This window comes from Pelophylax lessonae, assembly GCF_965119305.1.
Source record: "Pelophylax lessonae genome assembly, chromosome: 2".
NCBI classification, from domain to species: Eukaryota; Metazoa; Chordata; class Amphibia; order Anura; family Ranidae; genus Pelophylax; species Pelophylax lessonae.
Window position 1 is genome coordinate 568,703,667 of NC_138769.1, and position 13,742 is coordinate 568,717,408.

At 41.3% G+C, this 13,742-nt stretch overlaps 1 protein-coding gene across 2 annotated transcripts in view; it reads right to left on the bottom strand.

Moving 5' to 3' along the window:
• TAC3 (tachykinin precursor 3) overlaps positions 1 to 13,742 on the bottom strand; it is a 127,227-nt gene that overhangs the window by 33,611 nt on the left and 79,874 nt on the right. For both annotated transcript variants that reach the window (XM_082244405.1, XM_082244404.1), the window contains exon 3: positions 3,694 to 3,796. In XM_082244405.1, coding sequence (XP_082100531.1) covers positions 3,694 to 3,796 — 103 coding nt within the window. The remainder of the gene's footprint in view (positions 1 to 3,693; positions 3,797 to 13,742) is intronic.

Consider the following 13,742-nt stretch of genomic DNA (forward strand, 5'->3'; position numbering starts at 1 on the left):
TGCACTGCAGTGGGTACAGTGCACTCTGTGGACCTGACACAGCACTCACTGCAATTATGACAGAGAAAAAAAAAAAATATTTTTTAAAATGCCAGGTACTGTGCCTGTGCCACCCGAAATGAGTGTGGTGTGCACACAGTACAGTCTGTGGTAGGTCTGTGGCCTCTCACACACAGCGGGCAGGCAACTGCAGTGTACAATAGATATATATATATATATATATATATATATATATATATATATATATATATAAAGAAAAAAATCTATTACCTTACCAGCCCTTAAAAGGGCTTTTGGGGACACTATATATATATATATATATATATATGTATATATATAAATAAAAAAATCCTCAATTACCAGCCCTTAAAAGGGCTTTTGGGGACACTAGATAGATATAGATATATATATATATGAAGAAACAACTCAATTACCAGCCCTTAAAAGGGCTTTTGGGGACGCTAGGTATATATATATATATATATATATAAAAAAAAACACAAATACCAGCCCTTAGAAGGGCTTTTTGGGGTGCTGATATTACAGCAGTAGTGGACCAAGAACACTGCAAGACCAGGAACACTGACTAACTGTCCCTAGCTTAACAGCAGCAGCAGCAGCAGCAGCTCTCCCTACTCTCACTACACACACTGCTTCAGAATGATCTAAGATGGATGCTGCCCTTGCTTATTTATAGGAGGTGGGAGGGTGTGGGAGGGAGGTACGCTGAATGGCTGGAAATGTGTCTGCTGACTGTAAAGTTCAGGGTCAAAGTTTGCCTCAATGATGTCTTATGGGGGGCGGACCGAACATCGCATATGTTCGCCGGCAGCGGCGAACGCGAACATGCTAAGTTCGCCGGGAACTGTTCGCCGGCAAACAGTTCTATACATCTCTAATTTAGAGCCGCTTCCTATTTTTATTGATCATTTACAGCTGGTATCATAGTTGGTTAAGTGGCTGCTTACCTTTTCATTCTTTTTGTTTGACCTAGCGCGGATTTTTTTCCTGTTTTATACTCCTAGGTCTTTTTCATCAAAATGCATGTTACTTTGAATCCGTTTGTTTTTAATGGGTCTGGTTTACATATATGCATTGTGTTATGGAGAGGCATGAAAAATAGTTCATGGTTTTTTTTTTTATCTGTGGATGTGTGCAGAAATTACCATAGAAATCAATGGGAGAACATTAGAATGAATGATACATGCACTACAAATGAGTGGTTACTGAGACCTGCACCTGACAAGTTATGTACTCTTGACCTAGCTACATATATAAAATTGGCAGACTTTTCCCACACCTCCCTAAATGCTGACTAAATAACTCAGGGAAATGCACAATAAAAATGCACATAAACGCATGAAAACACATGCTGAAAAGCACTTGAAACAATGCAAGAAACAGAAGATCATAAGTGTGAAGCCTATCATTTTCAGAAGTTTACTTTATTTACTTCTCCCCTCCCAGCAGTAACATAGCAGCCTGCCAGCCTTCTAATTTTAAATCTAAATACAGGGCAGGTGCTTTGGGAGCAGAGAGGGCAGAGTGTTAAGAACCTACTTTACTGACTTTCTTGTTTCTCTATGTAAACTTTGAGGAATTACTCCACAATACATGCAAAACATAATTTACTTAGGAATATGTTGCTGGAAAGATCATGGACTGGACTCAGATTCACTTTAAAGGAAGCCTTGACTTAAAGAACCTTCTATGGTAGCACCTTAAGGAGGACTGGAATTGCTGACTTATCTTTTAAACTTTTCTTTCTGTCTGCTGACCTTCAGGCTTCAATAATTTGAGTCTCTAACCCAAATTAGATTTTCAGATAAGGGGCACGGAAATTTCCCAGACAATAATAATGCGTATCATGTGTTTATATAAGCAGATCTGCAACATGGTTGTGTAAAGTAAAGCTGTGATGGTTAGAAGGCATCATACTGTGCCACATCTTTCTTTTACAGAGACCACACTACCTGCTGCACCACTTCCGCTCCCTAAAAAAACCGAGATTTATGGGTTTGTAACCGCAACGCATGCCCCCCTGCCATCCACAATGCAGTTCCCGGTATGTGAGAGACCTACTGCTAGACCCAAACATTGTCACATGGTGGGTGTTCAAGCCTTATACTGACTTTGATAAAATAGGAATTATCATAGGGCACATGTGTCAAACACCAGGCCAGCGAGACCATTTCATGTCGCCCTCATACCTCTCCTGCAGCTGTGACAACCCCCCCCCCTTATCTCTGCCCCCACCTTGTCTCAGCAGCCAGCAGCAGAGAGGAGGACAGAATTACTCTTCTCTGTGTAGCTGCGGAGAGGCTTGTCTCTGCCCCCCTCCCCCATCTTAGCAGTCAGCAGCAGGGAGGAGGCCAAAACTTCTCCTATAGATCCTGCACCTCCCTGTGCAGCAGCAGCACCCCTTCATTTCCACCTCCCCTGGTCTCAGCATTCAGCAGACTCCAGCAGACCCTCCTACGGTCCTCCTCCAGAACCTGCATTTTCTGCTTTCCAGCTCTGCCCCCAGATTCTTCAGGGCAGCAGCACAAGGTAAGGGGGTGCACTGTGATGTAAAGGGAGGGTGGGGGATTCTTGACCTTTGATGGTGGGGGCTCTTGACATCTGATGTAAGGTGGGCTGGAGTGCTCTGGACATAAAAACCAACCTTTTGAGGGCAACTATAATGCTGATGTGGCTCACTATTAATTTGAGTTTGACACCCCTGTCATAAGATATTTGGGGTCCAGTTGCACCTTAAGGAAAATATGGGTAACCTACAGATAAGCTTGGCTCTTGGTTTAATCATGTCTATATCTTTTCCAATTCTGGAAAAAAAAACTTTTATAATTAAAGCAAGAACCACAAAAACGCTGGTTTGTACACCAGTTGTGATTGTGAATCATCTCTCCGTGTAGCCTTTTTGCTGGGGTATATTTTGATGCTTGCTACTTTTTTTGTTTATAGTATTTGGTATGTTATTTTGATAGGTGTTCTGCAGTCTTCTCATGGCTAAAGCCTAATACACACAATGAGTTTTTTTTTTTTTTTTTTTCATTCAACCCAGCGGGTTGAACAAAAAACACTGTCAGCTCCGGTTGGAGCCACTGTACTAATGTTGGACCTCCTCTACTGAGCTGTTGTGTTTTGACAGGGCGGACAGCCACTCCACTAGAACACTCCGATCAGCGCTTTTAGCCATTGGTTAAAAGCGCTTATCTGGAGCTGTCGGCTGCTGGTTTCCCAGCATGCACAGAGGGAACATCCAGCTTCTGTCGGACTGGCTGGCATACACACAGGCCGAATTTCAGCTAGTTTTTATTGAACCGGCCGATGTCTCCTGACATTGTACAGGGCTTAACTTTCTTTCAACAATCAGGTAAGCTGCACAGTTTAGGAATGTCTATACAGTCTGCTTATAAAGCTGGTGAAAAGGCAACTACAAACAAAAGATTCTTTACCCATAGCAACCAATCTGGTTTTGTCCTTTATGCTCTGAGAAAACAAAACAAGAAGCCCATATGGTCACCATGGGTAACTGCTCTATACATAGATTCCTATCCCCATGCTGGGACTACCATAGGGAAGAGAAAAAGCCACATTTACAGGGGTGCTTAAACCATATTATATGGCTTCTGCTAGTTGGCAACACTGAGCCCTGGTGAATGTTTTGTGCATTGTTACATGTTAATTTACCTGAATTTCTTCTTCCCATAAGCCCAACAAAACCATCATATGAATCATCGTCATAGAACCGCTTCAAGAGGGATGCTGGAAGTTTATAAATGTCTGAAGTTTTCTGATAAAAAAAGGAAACAAATAAATACCTCATTTACTTAAGTATAGTTAAGTAGATCATCGTTTTAAATATCTCATCATATTTCACATCAGAATCATAAATACATGAATCTAAACATTATTAAGCTAATATCCAGGCAGATACAAATTACTTTAAAAACTTTGTGTATTTTTTTTAAAACAAGTATTGCAGGTACCTAAATTTAACTGTGCTGTCTGACAGGACTGTGCAAATCTCAGAAATGAATGGAGAGAAATTCAAAGGTAAAACAACATCACTCTCTGTAATTCATCTGTGTAGTTAGTTCTTTCTCTTGATTTTAGCTTCAAGTTTTCTCTTTGGCCAAAATCGCCATGTTATTTAATTCCAAACACGTAAAGCCTCAGAGAAATTGGGCTTTCGTAATCATACATCAGAGAACACAGGGCAGTTAAATCTAGACTCTTCTGGGGTAGATGAATCCTCTGAAGAAGACTCTTTGTATTCTAATGTGTCTCCATTCCACCAGTCCACAGTAAGTTTTCTCACAGAGGTGGTCCATAAGAACCTTAAATTGTTGCTACCTTCGGGGCTTAAGGTATCAGAGTTGGGGTCCTTTCCATTGCATCCTTTTACTAAGAAGGATCTGTACAATGAGTGGGCCTATCTGAGCTTCCCTTAAGTGGTTTTGCACAACAATACCCAATGGAAGACAATTTTGACATAAAGTGGATAATCCCTATTGTGGACACTGAGGCGTCTTACTTAATTAAGATATTTATTGTACTGATGAATGATGTGCCAATGTGTTTAAGGACCCTGCATATAAAAATGTAAGTCCCTCTTAAAGGCATCTTTTTTCCATGGCCAGTGTTGCAATGTAACCTACCTTTGCATCCAAGGGAGGTTTTCAGGCTTTGCTGGCATAGGCAATGGGTATAGTGAAAAATCTGGAGCCTTTTGGTCTAGTTCATCAACCAGGCGGCATTTCAATCTCTTTTCTTAAGTTTTGTGCTACTGCAAGGCTCTTTTTGGCAACTCTCTTGCCTGGGGCTAGTGCAAATGAGTATAGAGCTATTGTTCCTTTCAAGCCAATGACTATAAATGGTCAGCTCTCTGCCTTGATGATGCTCTTTCAGAGACCACAGAAATCCCACTGTTTATGGGGTTGTCGGTTCTTCAAGACCACTGTTTAAATGCATCTTGGATATCTCTCTCCCTATCCTATTACACAACGATGCCTTTGTCATAGCTATCACCTCAATTAAGAGGGTGCCTGGACTTATGGCAACTCATTTTCCAGACATATGACCTGAAAGGTAGGGTCCCTGCTTTTCAATAATGTCTCACTCTAAGCATTGGTACTTTGTTGGCGTTTCAATATTGGACCTCTGTTTTCCAAGGTCTGTAAGGCTGGGCAATCAAGTGAATGTGAAGACCTTGGTGGACACCAGCATCTGTAGGAAAGTCCTCATTGTTGCCTTGTAAAGGCCCTTGCCAGTTATTCCTCTTCCTGTTCTGTTAATCCCCTCATGGGATTGCTTTTGGACAGCCAATAGTCTAAGAATCAACTCTTCTGTGTCCTGTGATGTACAATTAGGAAAATGGGACTTTGACTTTCCTTCAAAATCTCTTTTTTGGGGTTTTTTTCAAAGCAGGATACAAGGTCACTCCTCTTTGGTTTCATTCTGATATTGCTTGCTGTGAAAAATTAAGTAATGGTGTGGATGGAGGGCCTTATGCTAGGTGTTTTCAAGCTTTACAATTTGCGAGTGTCCAATCATCTGGAGGTGCAGCATAACCCAATAATCCAAAAATCAGACATTTTTCAAGTAAGTAAAAAATCCTGTTACTTTGGCATACTGGGAATGTTTCGTGCCCAAGTATTCTCTTTATGGCATTTTTCAAATAGATTTCTTTGTCATTTAAAAGTAAATCAACATTGATTTGAGGATCATTTTCTTTAGGAATATTTTATTCATTAACATTTAAGGTTTGGATTTATCTACTTTGAATATCTTTTGCTTCTTTGGATTTCAGCAGTTATTGTATTGTAAGCTGTATCCTTTTCACAGGACTATTATTACTTTTATAATAAAAGACAATTGTCCATGATTCACCCTCGGTTACAGCTGCTGTGTACCAGGAAAAATTGAGTAATCTTGGGCACAATTACAGAACAGCATTCACTTCTTCTCTTCGGATATAAACACCAATTTATCTGTAGCTCATGATGGTTTGGGATTAATGCTGGGCACACTAGCATTCATTTTAGTAAACTTTTTCTTTCCAAACATGACAGATTCAGAGCTGTTTTTCCCTCAAGGCTCTTTAGTGGTTAGATTGCAGTTCCTAATCAGTGATTTGGATGATACATATGAATCTTGATGTTTTATATGCTCTTTGCATGTCTCAGAACGTGTGTATTTAATCTACTACTGAATCATACATGATGAAGCCCAGAAGCAGTTGCTTAATGTACATATTTTCTTTAAAATATTTAAAACTATCGTGTTTATTTAATTATTAGATTTTTTGCTGTATAGCAAGGCTTATCAGCAGTTGTTTCTGCATCTTGCAAAGGTTTTGCGCATCTAACCCAGGCTACTGGCTAAGCATGCAGGGGCAACACCATAGACTAAAATGTATAAAGAATAAAGAAGAACAAGGCACAAACCCAAATGGGGCTTTAGAATTTTAATATTTTAGGCCCTTTTTTTAAAAGTAAAACTTACCAGCAGGTTTTGGATACCTTCGTTGGATCAAAAAATATAGTGCACTAAAACTCTGTTACCAACTACGAGTCATCTGTTAGAACCAAAGCTTGTGAATAATGGCAAAACCAAACTGCAGAGGATTTGAGCTAATGGACAATAACAACTACTAATGGCAAAAAGCAATAGTTGTGCATAAAGAAGGACACAGGTCCTCTGAAGAAGTAACAGAGGAAGGAAGCTGGGAATGAATCAGATACATCTAACTTAGACAGAATAAAGAGTCAGAGTAAGGCCAAAAACCAATGTAAATTTTTCCATTGCATGTGTTCCTAGAGTAGGCTTAAAGAGGATGGGTGCAGCAACAACAACCAGCTGGAGACTTGAAATGTCACAGATCAATGTACATACAGTATCTCACAAAAGTGAGTACACCCCTCACGTTTTTGAAAATATTTTATATCTTTTCACGTGACAACACTGAAGAAATGACACTTTGCTACAATGTAAAGTAGTGAGTGTATAGCTTGTATAACAGTGTCAATTTTCTGCCCCCTCAAAATAACTCAACACACAGCCATTAATGGTGTTATCGCTCTCACTCTCTCATACTGGTCACTGGAAGTTCAACATGGCACCTCATGGCAAAAAACTCTCTGGGGATCTGAAAAAAAGAATTGTTGCTCTACATAAAGATGGCCTAGGCTATAAGAAGATTGCTAAGACCCTGAAACTGAGCTGCAGCACGGTGACCAAGACCATACAGCAGTTTAACAGGACAGGTTCCACTCAGAACAGGGTTCAAAATGGTCGACCAAAGAAGTTGAGTGCACATTCTCAGCATCATATCCAGAGGTTGTCTTTGGGAAATAGACGTAGGAGTGCTGCCAGCATTGCTGCAGAGGTTGAAGGGGTGGGGGAGGGGGGTCAGCCTGTCAGTGCTCAAACCATACGCTGCAAACTGCATCTAATTGGTCTGTATGGCTGTTGTCCTAGAAGGAAGCCTTTTCTAAGATGATGCACAAGAAATCCTGCAAACAGTTTGCTAAAGACAAGTAGACTAAGGACAGGGATTACTGGAACCATGTCCTGTGGTCTGATGAGTCCAAGATAAGCTTATTTGGTTTAGATGGTGTCAACCAAGTGTGGCGGCAACCAGGCGAGGAGGAGTACAAAGACAAGTGTGTCTTGCTTACAGTCAAGCATGGTGGTGGGAGTGTCATGGTCTGGGGCTGCATGAGTGCTGCCAGCACTGGGGAGCTACAGTTCATTGAGGGAACCATGAATGCCAACATTTCCTCTGACATACTGAAGCAGAGCATGATCCCCTCCTTTCTGGGACTGGGTGTTCCAAAATGATAACGACCCCAAACACACCTTCAAGACAACCAGTGCCTTGCTAAAGAAGCTGAGGATAAAGATGATGGACTGGCCAAGCATGTCCCCCAGACCTAAAATCGACTGAGCATCTGTGCACATTCTCAAATGGAAGGTGGAGTAGCGCAAGGTCTCTAACATTCACCAACTCCATGATGTCGTCATGGAGGAGTACAAGAGGACTCTAGTGGAAATCTTTGAAGCTCTGGTTAACTCCATGCCCAAGAGGGTTAAGGCAGTGCTGGAAAATAATGGTGGCCACACAAAATATTGACACTTTTGCGCAATGTGGACATTTTCATTTAGGGGTGTACTCACTTTTGTTGCAAGCGGTTTAGACAATAATGGTTATGCGTTGAGATATTTTGAGGGGACAACAAATTTACACTGTTATACAAGCTGTGCACTCCCTACTTTATATTGTAGGAAAGTGTCATTTCTTCAGTGTTGTCACATGAAAAGGTATAATAAAATATTTACAAAAATGTGAGGGGTGTAGTCACTTTTATGAGATACTGTATATCCCTGCACATCAAGGAACTTCAAATAACATCCAAAGCTTTTTTTCTACATGATCACAGCAGAAGATTACAATGTTTTAAGACTGCGCAGGCCCTCTTTGTCGACATACAGATAGGACCAATGCTGCTATAATCCAATAGCAAGCTTTTGTTGTTCACCAACAGGCGAGACTCTTGTAATAATTTTAGACTCTCACCCTACTATCTGAGCTAGCACAAGCAACAGTCAAATAAAGCTCATTTTTTCCAATGAAATGTATGTGGTGTCTTCTATCTTCTCAAGTGTTCTCCTTTAATGCACCAAGATAGTGTTCCCAAAAACAAAAATAGCTATATAGTGTAACATGTCCAGATACACCATACAATCAATATCTCTTATGGTAATGTGCTCACATATATACTGAACAAAATTATAAACGCAACACTTTTGTTTTTGCCCCCATTTTTCATGAGCTGAACTTTTTCTATGTACACAAAGGGCCTATTTCTCTCAAATATTGTTCACAAATCTGTCTAAATCTGTGTTGGTGAGCACTTCTCCTTTGCCGAGATAATACATTCACACCACAGGTGTGGCATATCAAGATGCTGATTGGACAGCATCATTATTGCACAGGTATGCCTTAGGCTGGCCACAATAAAAGGCCACTCTAAAATGGGCAGTTTTATCACACAGCACAATGCCACAGATGTCGCAAGTTTTGAGGGAGCTTGCAATTGGCATGCTGACTGCAGGAATGTTCACCGGAGCTGTTGCCCTTTAATTGAATGTGCATTTCTCTACTATAAGCCTTCTCCAAAGGCATTTCTGAGAATTTGGCAGTATATCCAACCGGCCTCAAAACCGCAGACCACGTGTAACAACACCAGCCCAGGACATCCCCATCCTGCATCTTCACTTCTAAGATCCTCTGAGAACAGCCACTCGGACAGCTGCTGCAACAATCAGTTTGTATAACCAAAGAATTTCTGCACGAACTGTCAGAAACCATCTCAGGAAAGCTCATCTGCATGCTTGTCGTCCTCATCGGGGGTCTTCATCTGACTGCAGTTCGTCGTCGTAACCGACTTGAGTGGGCAAATGCTCACATTCGATGGCGTCTGGCACTTTGGAGAGGTGTTCTCCTTACGGATGAATCACATTTTTCTTCGATCTTTGAATTCAGCTCATGAAAAATGGGGGCAAAAACAAGTGTTGTGTTTATAATTTTGTTCAGTATATATGTCAATATCCATTGTGTATCACCCAGTGTAAATCACTTCTCAGATCCACATGCCAAAATACCTTTACCAAACTAGTACATTGTTGTATTCATTCATCCATAAATGAATGTCTTTCTTTCCCCCTCAATCCAGACGTGGTCCTAATTTATTTAATCCTCCTGAGATAACAGTCAAAAACAAAATATATAATATAATGTAATCCTGTTTCACAATCAGTCAATTATATAAAATAAATTACTGAAAGAGGGGAGAAATTTGGGACTTTAAACAAGGCACATATGCACTCGGCCATTGTGTCTCCATCCATGTTGTACAATTGCAGAAAAAAGAATGGAGGTAGGACTTTAAATGAGGTGCGGAGCATGCAGTTGACATATAGTAAATACATTATATGTACACAAGTAGAATCATAATACAATGTAGAGAATGGTAATGTTGGGAGCAAATTTTTATTCTCATCAACAAATTTTAAAATAGATAACTCAAAAATACAGTATTGTAAAACAAATAACACAGGATTACAATATTCCATCCGTATAATAAAAACCTGTTCTTTTATCTGAAATTATATACAATAAATATGCCCACATATACTTAAATGTACTCAAACATGTTAAATCAAATCACCACATGCACTCCTATCCTCAATATGCTTCAATCAACATGCCGGTATACATTACCGGAGTCCATGCCCACATGTCACTGGGCTTGCCCTCGTTAATATTAAATACAAAACAGGGAATGGCCCCGGGACTTTACATGAGGTGAGCACGTGGGGTCGGCAATAAAATATGGATGCAAAGAACTAAATATAATGAATCACAGTTTGTTAAAGTATAAACCGTAGCATCATATGATGATGGCACAAGAAAATGCCGTAACAGTAAACATGATTGGAGTAAAAGTACTGATAATAAAAGAATACAATCTCATATACAAGGCATGTTGATCATCAACAGGAGTACATACATAGTAGGTTACATCATTGTGGTTACTATGGGGAATAAAATGTCCTAATATGGTTACACTATGTGGCCTATTTCTTTTTAATATGAGAGACACTGTGATCAGGGAAGGATCTGATGTCTAGGGAGACCTCATATGATTAGGATATTATCTAAAGGTGATCATTCTTTTAGGATCTGGTGAGTGCAACACCTGAAGGGAGAGGTTCCTACGAGGTGTGGTGAAGGGGCTGTTATGTTCGATCACCCCTAACACTTTAAAAATTTTAGAGTGGAGCTACTTTACTTCTATTTCTAATTTAGATTTTTACATTTTTTTTGAGAATTTTATATAAAAGAATGTGAAAAATATTGTAATTTTTTTCAAAATTGTGGCTCTTTTTTTGTTTATAGAACAAGGAATAAAAATCGTACAGGTGATAAAATACCACCAAAAGAAAGCTCTATTTTTGGGAAAAAAAGGACATCAATTTAGTTTGGGTACAGCGTCGCACGACCGCGCAATTGTTCCTTAAATTAACGCAGTACCGAATCGCAAAATAGGGCCTGGTCATTGAGCAGCCAAATCCTCCGGTCCTTAAGTGATTAAAAGACAAAGGATGAAAACTGAAGAACAACACTATAAATGGAGAGGCTGCACACCCCAAATAATACTTGGACAAGATGATACCATGGGTACCAACCCCCGGGGGTTTTAAGGCAGCAATAGTGAAAAAGATATATATGAAAGTCACAAAATTCTAAAAAGTATTCCTTTATTATCAAAATAGCGAAATATAAATAAACATTAAAAAGCAACCCCATAAGGGGAAAACGGTATGTTATGAGCTCTGGTTACAAAAATGACAACGGTTAACATGATAATCGCACAATGATGATCACAAATGGAAAAAACACTGACGCGTTTCGACCTTAAGAATGGTCTTCTTCAGGGGGTCTGTGACATCAAAAATGGCGAAGTCGGGAAACATTGGTACTAAAAGTAGGTTCGTGCTAGCTGCATGTTGGGTGTCTGTGCCTCTATCTGGCGGGCACTTTTGTGACTCCTTGCAGACCCCTGCATTTGTCCCGCCGCCTGCGGTGAGGGAAAATATACCTCCACGTTCCTAGAGGATGTCGTAACCACTCGTTTGACCTCTGGTTTTCATTTGACTTTGCCATTTTTTATGTCACAGACCCCCTGAAGAAGACCATTCTTTAGGTTGAAACGCGTCAGTATTTTTTCCATTTGTGATCATCATTGTGCGATTACCATATTGTCATTTTTGTAACCAGAGCTCATAACATACCCTTTTACTCTTTTCCCCTTATGGGGTTGCTTTTTAATGTTTATATATATTTCGCTATTTTGATAATAAAGGAATACTTTTTAGAATTTTGTAACTCTCATAGATATCTTTTTCACTATTGCTGCCTTAAAACCCCTGGGGGTTGGTACCCATGGTATCATCTTGTCCAAAAGACAAAGGATGTAGCCAGGGACACCAAACAAAGGAGAAGCACAAGTCTCCCTGTATGAGGCCCGGACCCATCAGTTTAACAGGGGAGCCTGGGGAGCAGGGGGAACAAAAATGTGGACAGAGAGGGATTTTGGTGTGGCATAGGGGGTATTACTGGAAGTGATTTCCCTGTAGCATCTGAAGTATGGTTTCTTGCCCTCTTCCTCCTGTGGGTTTTTAACTGCTGCAGGGGATCGGTTCCTGTAATCCCCTCCTCTCACTGCACCAATCAGCCTCTCTGTGCATATACCTTTCCCCTGCCGCCCTGGCTCCTCGCTGAGCACCCCTGCTGTGTACCTGTCATGCTGTATGCCTCTTCCCCTCTGCAGCACTGCTGGCTTCTCTTCTCCCCTACTAGCTGCAAACACCACTCAGGGCAAACAGGGGGATGTTTCAGGATGGAGAGTGGAAGAAGGCCCGGGAAATATGTAATGTTTACCATCATATCCTTCTTTTTATAAATGGACAAAGTGAGTGATCGGCACCCTCCTGCTCCCCTGCAATGGGCCCTGCTGCTCCCATGTAATGCGCCCCACTGCCCTTCTGTAATGTGCCCTGCTGCCCCCTCTGTAATGTGCCCTGCTTTCCTCCTGTAATGTGCCCTACTGTTCCCCACTGCCTTCCTGTGATGTGCCTCCCATGTTATGCACCCTGCTGTGCCTCATAATGTGCCTGCTGCAATGTACCCTGGTATGTCCCTCATAATGTGCCCTTCTGTGCCCCCGTGTAATGTGCCTTGCCTGTCCCCCATAATGTGTCCTGCTGTGCTCCCATGAAATGTGTCCTGCTGCCCTATGTAATGCACCCTGCTTGCCCCCCCATGCAATGTGCTCTGCTGCCACTTCAATGCAATGTGCCTTCCTAACCCCTGTGCTCTGCCCTGCTGACCCCCTGTGCCCTGCTGACCACTATAATTTCCAGTGCTGACCCCTTGTGCTCTGCCCTGCTAAAACGTTCCAGTAGATTTGAAAATAATTTCAGGGGTTCCCCTAGATTTCACACTTTTTGCCAAGGGTTTATCCAAGTTAAATTGATGTCCCTAGAAAGCCTGAAGGTGTTCCTTGTATTGTGGGTCCCCCGGTGTGGCTAGGCTGTAAAAAAGTCTCATGCATGTGGTATTACCACACTCAGGAGGAGTAGCAGAATGTGATTTGGGTTGTATTTCCAAGTATGACTATGATGTGTTATTAGAAATATCTTACTAAAGGAGGAGTACGACCAAAGCTCATTTTGTTCTGCACTCCTGTGACCCATTTTCAGCAGACAGAAGCCTGCTGTTGGCTGACGTCACAGAGCCAGTCCAGGCTGGGGAAAAATTGTGACCATATGGTCAGGATCCACCCAGGAGTCTGGACCGACAGCTGTCTCAGGTTCGGAGCGAGCCGCTGAGAGCCTGAGCTAGCCGATCCCACTCCCTCCACAGTCTATCCCTCTAGTGAGTGCGTGCGGGGGGGGGGGGGCAGGACAGATAGCGGTGAATGAGAGTCAACAGCTCTTTGCTCATGGAGCACTGAGAACTAATCAATCATTGGTCTTTGGTCTTCTACAACCGGGAATCACCACTCCGATTAAATAAGTAAAATGGTTCTTAAGTTGATTGTTAGATCTTGCATATGACCTTGCATCATATCACCAGTATATTTATATTTTCTCTTTGCTTTGCTTTA